This window comes from Panthera onca, chromosome D1 (assembly GCF_046562875.1).
Source record: "Panthera onca isolate mPanOnc1 chromosome D1, mPanOnc1 haplotype 2, whole genome shotgun sequence".
Classification (NCBI taxonomy): domain Eukaryota; kingdom Metazoa; phylum Chordata; class Mammalia; order Carnivora; family Felidae; genus Panthera; species Panthera onca.
Window position 1 is genome coordinate 26,712,463 of NC_138348.1, and position 13,610 is coordinate 26,726,072.

The 13,610-nt window shown below is 47.2% G+C and overlaps 1 protein-coding gene across 3 annotated transcripts in view; it reads right to left on the reverse strand.

Moving 5' to 3' along the window:
• Positions 1–2,280: 2,280 nt before the first annotated feature.
• Positions 2,281–13,610, reverse strand: part of EHF (ETS homologous factor) — a 36,948-nt gene continuing 25,618 nt past the window's right edge. For 2 of the 3 annotated variants that reach the window (XM_060606327.3, XM_060606329.3), the window contains 6 exons: positions 12,122–12,184; positions 9,448–9,516; positions 9,262–9,330; positions 4,095–4,157; positions 2,654–2,849; positions 2,281–2,564 (listed from right to left, as the gene is read on the reverse strand). In XM_060606327.3, coding sequence (XP_060462310.2) covers positions 2,465–2,564; positions 2,654–2,849; positions 4,095–4,157; positions 9,262–9,330; positions 9,448–9,516; positions 12,122–12,184 — 560 coding nt within the window. In that variant the 3' untranslated portion in view covers positions 2,281–2,464. The remainder of the gene's footprint in view (positions 2,565–2,653; positions 2,850–4,094; positions 4,158–9,261; positions 9,331–9,447; positions 9,517–12,121; positions 12,185–13,610) is intronic. The other variant, XM_060606328.3, reaches the window with a different exon arrangement.

Below are 13,610 nucleotides of genomic sequence, written 5' to 3' on the forward strand. Positions count from 1 at the left end.
ATGGTGCAGAAAGAGCCAAGAGGAGGAGTGTGAGAAACGTACAGGTTTGGGGAAGGGTGAACTCCGGGAAGGATCTAGCCACTTTAGGTGAAGAGCAGGCAAAGCCAGGGGGGAAAAGGCAGAGAGCACGTGAGCAGATGCCCCTAATGACGCCGCGTGGTTCAGATGCACACAGACGTGCAAACATCTATGCGTTTACACCAACTCAGATATTTGGATGTTTAATTCATTCCATGTGAAAAGTGCTAAAATGCTGGAAAGGCCTCACAGTTCTTTCGCTTCCCTTGGAAAAGCCCCTTGTGTTTTTTTTTACGCAGGCATGTTTCAGGTCTGTGTTGCTCGTTGTTATTTCCCTCAGTTTCCTCAGTAACTGTTATTTGACAACGTACGTGCAGGTGACCGAGGCAGGCAGAAATAAAAATGGACTTGGTTGTAACTTCAGGAGATCTTCTCCCTAAGCCGGGCCTCCAAGGTCACCGTCCATAACGGCTCTCATTATAATCAGGACAAATTCTTAATTCTTACTTCCTACCTTCTGAATACATTACAAACACTTCACAACCTTCGACTATGAATCACTCGCCTTCCCTGGGTGAGACACGGTGGTAGGTGGTCCATTAGCTGATGAAACCCATTGTCTTCACCCCCACATTTTTGCTCAAGGTAGAGAGGCAAAAGGGGGGGAGAAAGCCAAGGACACGGGAAACCAAAACGAAAAGGTGCAAAAGGGATCTGAGCGCTTAAAGTCACTTCCAAAGTGTCCCCAGGCTCACGTTCCTCCCAGACTGCAGGGCCCAGTGCTGAGTCTCCAGGCACCTCTCAACAATTCCACCGAAGAAATCCCCAACTTCTTACTAACCATAACTCTGGAGCTGAGCTCTCTGTTTCCCTTCCCTCTTGCTTTCTTTTCTGTCTTTCCTTTTCAAAGCAAACAAAAATTTCCCCCTGGACACGAATCTAGGCGACATACCATTCAGCTCGGGATGAGTCGAGATGAGACAAGAAAGAGATTATCCAAAAGAGGAATGATGATAAGAATTAACATGTGCAAAGATTTTCCCTGGAACCCTCTCTCTTTCTCTCTCTTTCATTTCCTCCCTTCTTCTCTCTCTCTCTCTCTCTTTTCTCAGCATTTCCTTGTGCAATTTAATTTTTACTCTTCTTTTTCATTCTAGTGAAATGTCTTCTATTATAGTTCTTTGCTACATTACTATGTTTAGTTTGTCATCTGACTTTGGCTCTCATCTGGGGTTCTGAAAACTCCCTCTAGATGTCCCATTCCTGAATTCCCATCATCCCTGACATTTTAAAAATTAAAAATTGGTTGACTTTGCAGTCTTGCTTTTACTCACTCTAGGGACTAAAAGACCTACACATAGCTTTGTTCTGAGAGTAAATCACCACCTTCCTCTTGACTGGTTACATCAGTGGTTCTCAGCCAAGGACAATTTTGCCCTGCAAGGGATACCTGGCAATTTCTGAAGATGTCACAACTTTGGGGATGGGAGTGCTATTGGCAATTAGTGGCTACTGCTAAACATCCTACAATGCACAAAACAGCCCAATAACACACAACAAAGAATTACTCAGGGGCTATAGGGCTCCAACAGCAAACTCATTACCACCTCCTTTTTCCCATTTATTTTGGAGCAATTGGGATAAAAACAACCAAGGCTAGACCCTCTCTTAAATATCTAGAAGTGAGCAGAGGTGGCAATTGAAGTTTCCACCCCTCCACCCCCCCACCCCACCCCCCCCCCCCCGCCAATCATCCAAGGGGGAGAGAGAAAAACAGCCTTGGCATTAGGTAAATCATTCTTGAATGAGTAGAAAGCCCCCACCATTATTCTTCTTGCTGATTTAAGCATCGCAAGTCCTGTGATTATGCGGTGATTATAGTCCACTTGGATTTCAGAAGGCTTCATGCTCCACTCACCGGCTCCCAAAGCCCAGGTTAAACTTCCCAGCATCCTCTGGTTCATCCTGTCAATCTGAGACCATCGGGGTCCATGCTAACAACCACACCCACCTCTCTTGATGAGGCCACGTGGATTCCTAAGTGCAGAAGACACATCACCTTTCCCTAATCATTTTGCACATAAAAACATTTAATGCCCTCTAATATTTTTTTCTTTCTTTTAGCAGGAAGCACAAGGCTACCAATCCTGTTCTTCTTGCCATGGAAAAGAACTTCAATAGAGGCAAAAACAAATCACGGCCGCATACAAGCCTCATATTTCACAGAAAACTGTGTACGTTTGTTCCCCATATAGGACATACTTCAAAGTAACAAAATAATTTTATCGACTGTAGTGTTCCTTCTTCCCATTAGAAGCGGATGCTGTTCCCCCTCATGGTACATAAATATCAGAGAAAAGTAGTCTTTGAAATACGCATGTGCAGGATTTCTTGGTTTGCTATTGTCTGGGGTATGTGTTGGCTTGAGTTCAAAGTGTTGGCAGATTCAGTTTTCATTTTCTCTCCATCCACGTGCATTTTTCCCAAATTTATAGACCAGTCTTCGTCCATCTACACGCTCCAGAATTTCTCTTTTGTAGTAATATCTGTAACAAAGGACATCGCATGAGGTGGCTGGTCAGACTCAGACCGCCGAGGAAACAACCGGTCACGGTTGGGACTGGAAACTCCTCACCTCATCGCTCGGCTGAGTTTTTCGTAGGTCATGCTGTTGTTGTTCTTCTTTTTTCCCCACAGCTGAGCCACAGCCTCCGATTTCAAGAACCTGAAGATGCCCTCAGACCGGTCTTCCCACTTGATTAGCCCCGGATTCTTGTCTGGGTTCAGGAGGATGTCACGGATGAATTCCCATAAGTGAGTCCCTCGTGGATCTGAGGAGAGGTTGGAAAAGGAGTGTATTAACGGCCTAAGTCACGGCAAAGAAGGGGCAGAGGAGGCACAGAGTTGTGACATTTTCTAGCAAGTAGGACACATTCCATTTTCCCCTCCCCACCAGCAAAGCCAGACACGGGACGACCAAATATCAGAACGAAACAAAAGGCATTTGAGAATGAACCAGCACAGGGCTTTAGCTTATAAATCAGGAGTCTGAGACACAGAGAATGTAAGTGACTTGACCGAGGTCACCCAATTAACCAGTGTCAAAGCTAAGACGAAGGCATAGGTCTCGGCCCTCTAATGCCAGGGAGAGTCTCTTCGAATTACTGTGGACAAATTGTTCAGGATTCATTTTAAACTGTTATTTCCCTGAAGAGCGAATTTCAACCACTTTCGTTTAGGACCTCAGCCCAAGTAGATCGCTCCCACCCAGCAACTGTGCTTTAGTCAAATGCGCATCGACGGGGCTCTGGAACTTTAACTCCTAGAATATGTTGGGGCAAGGTCTTGTGGGAGTTGAGCGGGCCAATATGAAAATGAAGCAGCTCCTACAATAAGATTAGCAACCAAATCCTACTTGGACTCCCACTAGACTTGGGCCGCACAGTTCCTCCCGCCATTTGAGGTGCTGTGTTCATTCGATTCCGTGGAGTGATGTGGAGTACAGATAGTGAAGATGTCCGATTCCCTATCACTTGTATATTACACCATCTTGATTTCTTTCTGTGCCCTCTCCTCCATGTCTCGGATATTTCCTGTATCTTCAAGAGGTTTGATTATTGGGGGAAATGCAACTTCCAAAGAGCTCTGCTGCATCTTAAGAGTAAACAGTCACCTCTTGGATCAATAACTTGACAGAGGTAGGAAGTCAACAGTCAACAAAAGGGAAAAAAAATCTCAGCTGTTTCTTCCCACCCTTCTTCTCTTCCCACCCATTTTTCTGGAACGGGGGGAGTCACTAACCTCATGACTGCAAGAAGCAGTTATTCCCTTGGTATCTCAGTTTTAGAACAAATAGAGCAGCATGAGGAGGAACTCTCTGGGGGGGGGGGCGGTGGTCTCTATTTGAGAAACTGCTTCCCTGGGCAAGCGACATCCCTACTCTCTCGCCTACACAGGCGGAGGTAGAAAAGTGGAGGCAACAGGCAGAGGCCATATTTGCCTAAAAATTAGCGGCCTCTAATTATGACCAACGTGGAAGGAAGGGCCAAGAGCCATCTGAAAGCCCGCCAACTTACTGTGCTTTTTGGTGTGGGACTTTGCAGGGTGGTCTTGCTCCTTTTTTATCTCAGGTGACTCTGCTAAAGGAAAAAACAAGAACTGTTTAATTTACCTCTTTCCTACAATCGTGATTTCCATTCATTCATCCACTCATTTAACCAATATTTTTTGAGCCCCTAGTACATGCCTGGCACTGTTTGTATATGCGGTTTATGAGCAAAACAAAACAGAGATGATAAAAACTATCCCCCACGGATAAGGGGACCAGGAAGATGTGAGGGAAACAGTCAGCCATGCAGAGAGCTTATGGAAGAACCTGCTATGAATAAGAATAGTAAGTGCAAAGGCCCTGAGGTCAGTATGTGTTTGGTACATTCACAGAATAGAAGGAAGCCAGTGCAACTGTGACAAAGGGGTAAAGGTTCAGGCTTGATGGGACTCTTTGTGGATTTTAGCTTTTATACTCAGATAAGAAGCCATTGAAGGATTTAGGTCATTGAAGTAAGTTGAGTGTGTATGTGTGTGTGTGTGTGTGTGTGTGTTTCTTTTTTTACATAATATAAAACGTAAACATTTATAACAAAGAAAATGGCTTTTAAGCCAGAGGAGTGCCCTTTTTTGGCATGCAAAGTTACATTTTAATCAGCCTGACAAAGAGACCATTGACTGGCCTGAGCTCAGTACAGAGGGCCACCAGTGGACTATGGAAACACAGATTAGTTTAACAAATGACTCATCATGGTAACCCTTGAGAGTATCGCCAAAGAGAAGACGGCAGAGGCAGATCTGTGAAACGAAACTTCTTAAAAAGAAAACTAAATGGTCTAGCAGTGCATGTATGCATGGGTATGTGGAGTGTGTGTGTGTGTATGTGTGTGTGTGTCTGTGTGTGTGTGTGTGTGTGTGAGAGAGAGAGAGAGAGAGAGAGAGAGAGAGAGAGAGAAGAGAGAGATTGGGCTCCTCAGGTATTTGGAGGACCAAAGCAGATCTCACCAAAACTCTCTGAATCAGAAATCCACAATTTTAATACAGAGGAGTCTCTAAATGCAAGCCAATCCTGTTAAGGAACTGGGCCAGTAAAATGCATCTCTTCTGTGGGCATTACATCGGGGCTTCCTAAGCTAGGGTTCACTGACCCCTGTGTGGCCTTCAAGGGCATTTCAGACTGACTGAAACTGTATGCAAAGGGACAGGGTTCTTGACATTCATTTAATTGTCAAGAGTGTCATCATTCAAAGAGCTAGAATAACCATTAGCTCCTAATTAAAATGGTTAAGAAGCATAGCTACTGTTTATTGAGCACTTACTATGTACCTGTGCTAAGCTTTTTACCTTAATGACCTTATTTACTTCACTCCATGACCCTATGAGGTGGGTACTGCTATGATTCACAGATTATAGCTGTGGTGGAGCTAAGACACAGAGAGGTCAGATGCCTTGTGTAAAGTCGCACAGCCTGCGAGGGGAGTCGGGACGTGAACACAAATAGTTTGAATGCAGAGGCTTCATCTCAACCACCACCCTGTGCCATTTCCAAAGATGGTGGCACAGCACAGATTTTACAGATGTCTTCCCTGACGAGAATCAGGGTCAGTTCTCTAATGCTCTAGCTGGGGGGGGAGAAGCAATTCCGACTTGAGGATTCTGTATTTTCCAGCATGCATGGACACGTCCACCTATAGGAGCACCCGGCTTGTCACGACTCAGTGTTCCGAGCAGTTTCTCTGTAAGCCATGGTGGGTGGACGGGGATTTCACCAGCTCTGGTTAGCAGAGAAGCCTCTCACTCTGGTTAAGACTCTCTCCCCAGGCGTTGCCGGCAAGAGGGCCTGCACCTGACTTGGGTTTCTCTGAAATCTGGAAGGGCAAATTCACAGGAAACGTGAGGAGACTCCACTCTCCCTCCCTGTAGGTTTCAGGGCGAGGTTGCAACATCCCATCAGGATGTGACACTATTGCGACAGGCCTGGCACCCACCCCGGTTTCCAAGTGATACATCACTCTGACAGGGCCGCGTTGTTCTGCAGACAAAGAGTGGCATTTACCCAGGAGGCCACAAGCAAAGCTCATTTTCCAATGGCATCCAAGAGGGATATGGGGCCATTATTTCAGAGCCAGGGTTGAACTCGAAAAACCCAAGTGTTTCTTGGCTTATTGGCCTCAATAATAATATTGGCCTAAATAATATTTAGGGGTTCCAAGCTGACATAGAGTCAATTACTTTGGGGGGAAGGTAACTTAGCGAATAAGATGGAAACCTTAGACCCTCTCCCCAGAAAAAATGCACATATGTGTACACTCAGGGAGAATCTGTGAACAACTTTAGGGGTTTAGGCTCGCTTAGCAGTCCGTGGACTCTAGACTTAAAGACCCCAGACCAGACGGACCATGAGGGAGTTTCCTCTGTGAGATGTCAGCCATTTACCGAGACTGGACCTCTATCCAGCTTAAAGAAAAACTAAAAACAAAGAATAAAATAACTCTCCTAACAAAAGTGTTTCCATCATAAATAATACGGAGGACTGACTATACAGCCAAAGGCAAAAGGAAACTCGAGATTTCTTCCAGCCTCCTCTTCCCGTCCCTGGTGTGTGTGGACAAGCTGTGGAATCACCAACCTGCCTTAGCACTAAAGTCTTTTGATCTGAAAGCTCACTTTAATACGATGGCCTCTCCTCCTGTGTCTTCCCCTCACCCCAAAATAAAAGTCAAAACCTTTGAAGTTAGCCATGTGGTTGAGTGATTCACTCTTATAAAATAATGGCTCGCTCTGGGGAAGTTGTCCAGCTTGGCTTTCTCTTGCTCTGCTCCCAGGTACCTCAGGCCAAGGTCCAGTCTGGGCAAGGGCAGCACCAAGCCACAGGTGTGTGACGCAAGTTCCAGAGCATGACTTCAGCTAAGTCGCTTCGCAAGAAGTGAAGATTAGAAGCATTTGCATGTGATTCAGCTGTGAGCCATTTCTTTACGGGATATACAAATGTCAGTGTTATAATAGACCGTGCCACCCTAGCTCTAGGCTCAACAAGTCAGTGAATAAACACATCAAGCCCGAGTTGGCATGATTGGCTCGAGGACTATCGGGCAGATCAGGAACACTGGCAGCAGCCATTTTGTGAAATGGGCAGACGACAGAGAAATCAAAACAAAGCCTGCTTCCCCACCTGCGTTTATCACAGAGGGCATCAGTTTATGCTGGGCCTCGCCTTCGCTTGGCTTGTAACTGGCATTAAAACATAGAAAGATATTTACCTGCACCCGATTTAATGGGAACTGAAAATCTAAAGACTCAGACAAATGACAAAGGTCTTTTTACAGGGGTTCAGCAAAGACTAAACCTTTTTGGAAGGAGTGGACCCATCATACAAGGCTGTAATTCACTATCCCACTGGAGGGCCGTTCCTCCCAAGAATCTCCCAAGCCCAGACACTGAGCTGATTCTTGCTGTAATGATTCTGGTAGAGGTCCCGGATTGTTTCACTGCGGTTCCATCGTAGGATAGGAACAGCGGACGGGGGAATCCAGGATCAATGGAGGTAAAGGTGTGCAGATCTGCAAAGTCCATTTATCAGGATGATTCAAAGGTGGGATAAGGGGACAGTGAGTTCCCGGTTACTGCAAATGTGAAAGCAGAAAGGGCCCCTATTGGTTCTGAGACTCCAGAAGATAAGGCAGGAGACAGAAGAGAGAAGCCTGGCCAGGCTGTGAGGGCAGGGGAGCTGTGACCTGGCTTTTATGTTTCCCAGGTGCCCGAAGACCTAACAACCTCTGAGCTTAGGAAGTGGTTTGCGCAAGTTTATTCTCAGCTGCCATCTTTCGCCATAAGCCAGAGACCCAACCAGAAGGAAGCAGGAGGTACCACCTTGCAAAGCGTGAGAGGGAGTCAGAGTGCGACCGGATGGTTTCCTCAGCTCTGAAATCCTGGGTCTGGACTGGGTGGCCATGGCTGCTGCAGAAATTTCCCCCCGATTGTTTCTGTTCCCCCAGAATGGCGAACCCACTGCAAAGCCTTTCCAGTGTCTGATCTATTTCCTACGTTACACAAATCCTTCCGGTGACACATAACCCTCTGGGCCATCAGGGGAGGGGGAAGTAGGGAAACGAATTGGCCTTCATTCTTCCTTCAGTTCGAGATGCATTTACGCCGGCTCCCAGCTCTGTTTCATTCAAGGGGTTTGACCCGAAAACAGAACCTCAAATCTTGTTACTTCAGTTCTCAAACACAGTGAACAAAAGCAAAAAAAAAAAAAAAAAAAAAAAAAGGAGGGGGAGGTCAGGGGAGGAGAGGCTGTTTGATTCCAAGTTCTTCATTTAAATCCCAATTCTTAAGATGCCCCGAATTCAATTCCAGGAAAAGAGCAATTGACTCATGACAAGTCTAAGCTCCGAACCTCACAGACCCAAGCAGAGCTACGGGTTCGTACCCAGGTCAAGAGACAACATGGAACCCTCTGTTCACCTCCCCAGTTCTCACATGGCACCTGCCAATGTCCCTGTTTGTGAGGGGAGGGAGAGATAATCTGAAAGCGCCTCTGCAGACTCCCAAGAAACCAACCCCCTCAGTGGAACCTTGACCGAGAGCTAAGGGTAGCCCCCCAGTTGCATCCAATTTTAACCAAACACAACTAATGTGAACATAGTTTATATAAAGTGCAGGTGGTCTGACTAATCTGAGCCATCAGGGGCAGACTTAAAAACTGACCTGTGAAAACCAGGGTTCTAGAAATGTCCAACTGCCACCCTTCTACTCAGAGACCATCAGCAAAGGTTCGCTGATCTCTGAAGGCCACTTTTAGATAGCCTTCCCCTAAAGTCAGATATAGTTTGTTGAAAATTAGATATGGCCTTCTTCCCCCATAACTATGCCCAAGTCTGAATAGTTTTATCAGATAGTTTCCCAAGAGCAAGTCCGTGTTGAAAAGAGAGGTTTTTGTTGTCACGAGAGGGTGACTTGGTTTCACAGGAGACAAACACTTTTCCCAGAGGCTTCCCTGGTGGTCATTTTCGAGGTACAAATATTGGCTGGAAAGCAAGCCTCTTAAAAAGAGCAAGTCTTTTCCTTTCCTAGTCTTTTAATGAGAAAGACTCCATCCAGCAAAGTGGAAACCTAGGATGTTGGTGATTCTCATTCATTCTCAGTAAGGACTTGCCGGTGGCACACTTGGGCCCTGATGTCAGGACAACTTACCGACAGGAAGGTGACCGGTGGTTGTCATGGAGATCTGGGCCCGGCAGAAAGTCTTGCTGTCCAACAGATCTGCGGCAATGAAAAGACAAAGGACATTAGGCGCCCCCTCCTTACAATGTAACTTCGTGGCTGTTAGAAAACAGGGTAAAAATGTCAAAGGCCTTTAAGTGTCAGGGAGTTAGTTACCTACTGTGCTACCATAGCTGGTGTCATATAAATAGTTTTCTTCTTTCCAGGCGTTCATGACGGAAGGGTCTACAAAAGACGGAAAGTGGGAATGGTCAGCAAGCATCTTCCCCTGGGTGATGAGTTTGCCTTTTCTAACTCCCTGCTCCTCAGAGAGGGGCAGGACATAGTGGGTGGTCCTCATAGAGAAAGGGTAAGATTCTGTTTCTGCCACAAGTAACTCACTTTTCTTCCAGGGTCCTGGGGGAAATGGGCTTTATCACGGCCCCAGCCAGATGTTCTATACCTGCTGCCTCTTTGGGGACATGAGACAAGTTACCGCAGTGAGACCCGGTCCCAGACCATCGCTTTGGCTTCCTGGGAATTTTCCCAGTCTGCACGTGGCAGGGGCTGGGCTCGGGAGCCTGGCATTGTCTTGCATTCTACTAGATAAAATTCACATTAGAAAAAGAAATTGTTGGCGACAAATAATTCCTAATTAATGAGCGTCTTTTCCTAGAAATCTCTTCCTGGGAGAATTAATGTTTCCTTGCAGGAAGTCTAGCTAGTCTTATCACGGTGTCTTTGTGGCTGAATATTGGAAGTCCCCCTCCAGTTGGATGACAGCTCCCTCCCCCCAGGATTTCTCCAATTATCTTAAGGGGCAACATAAAATTCTCAAAACAAAATAGAGAGGGAGAAGAGCGTGTCACCTAATCAAGCAAACAACGTTGGAGAGTGAGGCCCCATTGCCTCATCTTGGAAAAGAAGCGTGCTTCTTCCCCCCACCCCCACCCCTGCAGGGTGCTGGGTAAGCATGTCTGACTCTTCAGATTTCAGATTTGAAGGAAACTCCCGCCCACCTACCCCAAATGGAGCCCAACTCCTACACAACCCCCACGTCTGGGCTGATCGCCAACAGAAGCATTTTCTTTCCTGGCCAAGAGCTGTGAGACCTGGCAGGAGCTCTCACCTTGTCCCCACCAGGAACGTCCTGCTTTTCCCTCTTCACCGATGGAGGCTGCCCTCAGCTCCCCTCCTGTCTGGGTTCTGAATTTCAGGGTCAGGGTGGTAAGCCACTGGCCGAGTTTCATTTTGTTTTTATAGCATAGACTCACTGGCTAAGTCGTCCTGTTTATGCCATAGGGATTTAGCTGGTATTTTAGCTAATAGCTACGTGTTTGGCCACCCCAAGCCCAGTCTCCTGGGGTCACACCCTCTCTCCTTGTTGGGTCACCTCATACACCTGTTGTTGTCTCTGAAAACAAATTGAACCGAAAAGTTTTGGGGGGTGTTGCCCCCTCTTGAGCCTCTTCTCCCCTCCTCCTAGGGTGGACCCTCTTCTCCACCCTTTGGCTTAGCTTTTCTGAACTGGCAACACAAGAATGTCTGGATGGTCAAGGAGGAATTATCAGGTTATTTGGGCCCTCTCCAATACCAGCTGGCTCCTCCAATGGGGCTGTCAGGTCCTGGTGGGAGTAGGGGCGGAACCCCAGCCTCTGGGACAAGTCCAGTGTCGGCCTCTAGGGCAATCAGGCCCAGAAGCACAGACCATCTGGGGAACCCAAGCACTGGTCTCTGGGGGAGCAGGGGAGGGCAAGGCTAGGAAAAGCTAATTAACATGCTTAACAGCCATTGTTTTCTCTTTACTAATGGGAGACTAGCCTCAAAGAGAGCATATAACTGCGAGGGGTCATTTTTAGCCCCTAGGGACTCACAAACCGCCCCAGGTCAAATCCTGTCTTCGGTGACTAGCATTCAACCCTCAGGGAGGCCTGTGGCAAACTCATCCCAGTGGTTCACAATCTCACTGACGTGCCTGTAGGGAGTGACCCTGGAGCAGTGGCAGCCGCACGATTTTATCGTGGCCAGTAGACTTTGGGGGACTTGCATAGGTCTCCCTAGATGGAGAGGTCATAGGCCAAAGGCCAATATGCAAGGAGATCTGATTGGTGCCAGGCCTTGGGGTGCAGTTTCTCAAGGCAGCTCCTGCCTGCCCTCTGCAAGTCCTACAGACCGGCAGAAAGTCCCCAGGAGAAAGATGTGGGACAGAGAAAGGAGGGTTGATTGGTCAGGGGAAGAACAAAAGTAAATGTAGATACTATGAGATTGCACAGCCTACTCAGAGCCTAGAATAGTGTCTTTTGTCTAAAAATGCACCTGAGGCAGGAGTTGGGTTCTGCAGCTGCTCTTAGACATCCCCCCAGGGCCTTCCAGAAGCTACAGTATCTACAAGAGCACGTCTGTATGTTCCTCCTTTTTGTGAAATATACCCCCATCTAAAGAGGAGCGGGGAGGAGACACTGGCCTTTGTCTCTTCTCTCCCCTTGCTTCTTCTAACTTGGCTCAGCCCAGTGCCCTGACTCTCTTCCTACGAGAAGGAGGCCCACCTAGGCTCTGCATTTTTCCTTGCTCTTGGACCAGAGCCTGCATGGTGCCTTGACCAGTAGTGGGAAGCAGAGAAGTGTGGGCAGCACCAGTCTAGATCAGAAATAGATGGCAGTCACTGGTCCCAAAGGCACAGAACGAGGTTCATGGTGGAGTGGCCCGCTGGAGGCGGCCAGGGAAGAGGCACCCTTGGGTTTCCTGCCATCACACTGGATCCGTCTGCCCCCACGCTCTCCTGACTCCCTCCAACTGTCCTCCCCCGGGGCTTTGCCTACCGAGTTGGCTCCCTTTGTCTGGGGCTACTCACCAGTTTGTTCCGTCTTGACAATGACATTGTGTGTGGACTGGAACAGGTCACTGCTGCACTGGCCTGTGAAGGACAGATTGGGAAAGTCTGAGCCGGCTCACGTGGAGCCAAAACTTAAACAAGCCACAAAAGCTTAAACAAGGATAGAGCTGGCTTCTTGGAAGACGTTATGCCAGTCCTGCCACCTGTCCGCCTCTGTTGGCTTATGCGAGGGGGCTTCCCTCTCAGCACCTACAAACTTGAGCCTGGAGTCCCGGCCCAGAAAATCAGTAGCTAGGGCGTCTACATCGGATGGAATTATTTGGCCTTGTACAGGGACGCCATCCAGTATGATGGAAATAGAACTTCAGAAGTCAGCGGGCCAGTTTTCCCACTAATAGCTGCGAGGCACTTCGCCTTTCTTGGTCTTGCTTTCGTCATCTGTAAATTTAGGGGATTAAACTAGATAAAGTCACTAGATGGCCTCTAAGGTGCTTTCCCCTACTAAGATATGATACAAAATGAAAACAAAAATAGGCTAGAAACCATTTTGACTGGCTTGATTCTTCTTTGATCTTAAATGTAATGAAACCCATTTGATTAGATTCAATCTGTGAGGTATGTCCACATAAATGAATACCAAAAGTAAACGTACACACACACACACACACACACACACACGTGAATGAGTTGAGTATGTGTGTCCTCTCCAGACAGATTTTAAATATCTCAAGAGAAGAGGTCATACCTTTAACCTCTCTGACCTTTGGGTTTCCCATCTGTAAAATGGGTACAATGTTTAGTTTTTGTCATAAGGTCATTAAATGAATCAATTCACTTAGAGTGTCCGGTATAAATAAACACTCAAAGAATATAAGTTAATATAATGTCTACAAAAAGGCGAACAAGGAAACAAAGGGAAGAAATCTGGTGATCAGGCACTCAGAGGCACCAGCAGAATGCAGTGGGACCAGACAAGTCATAGGAGGTCAAAGATGGCCGCAGCACCTTCGCTCTCTGCCTCCCAAGCCTGTCTGCCTTAGGTTCCAATCAGGGCAAAGCTTTAAAGGAGTGGATTTAATTGCAGGTAGGGAGGTAAATATTTTTAAATCTTCAAGTGTAAGTCTGCTCCTTCTGAAGATTCCCGAGGGTTATTTATAGAGCCTTGTTTGGTCTGGTTCTAGTAAAAGAAAAATGAGCAACCGTCTGTGTGAGGTACTTGGGAAGAAGGGAGTGCCCGGGAGCTGGATGAGGTCATCCAAAATGGCCACCCCAGCTGCCAGCTTTGAGGCCAGACCCTGGGTCCTCCTCAGTGTTGGTAACGGCTGTCACAGTCTGACTCTGCTTCAGAGCCCTGGAACTGACGCCTTCCCAAAGTTACAGCTACCTGCCCAAACATAGGTTCTGCTAAGACAGACATGCCCGTTCTGATGTGGACAGGCCAGCTCGCAATTCCTACATGTTACTGCCTTCCAAGATGCCCACGGTTCTCAGAAGAGCTAGGTTTTTA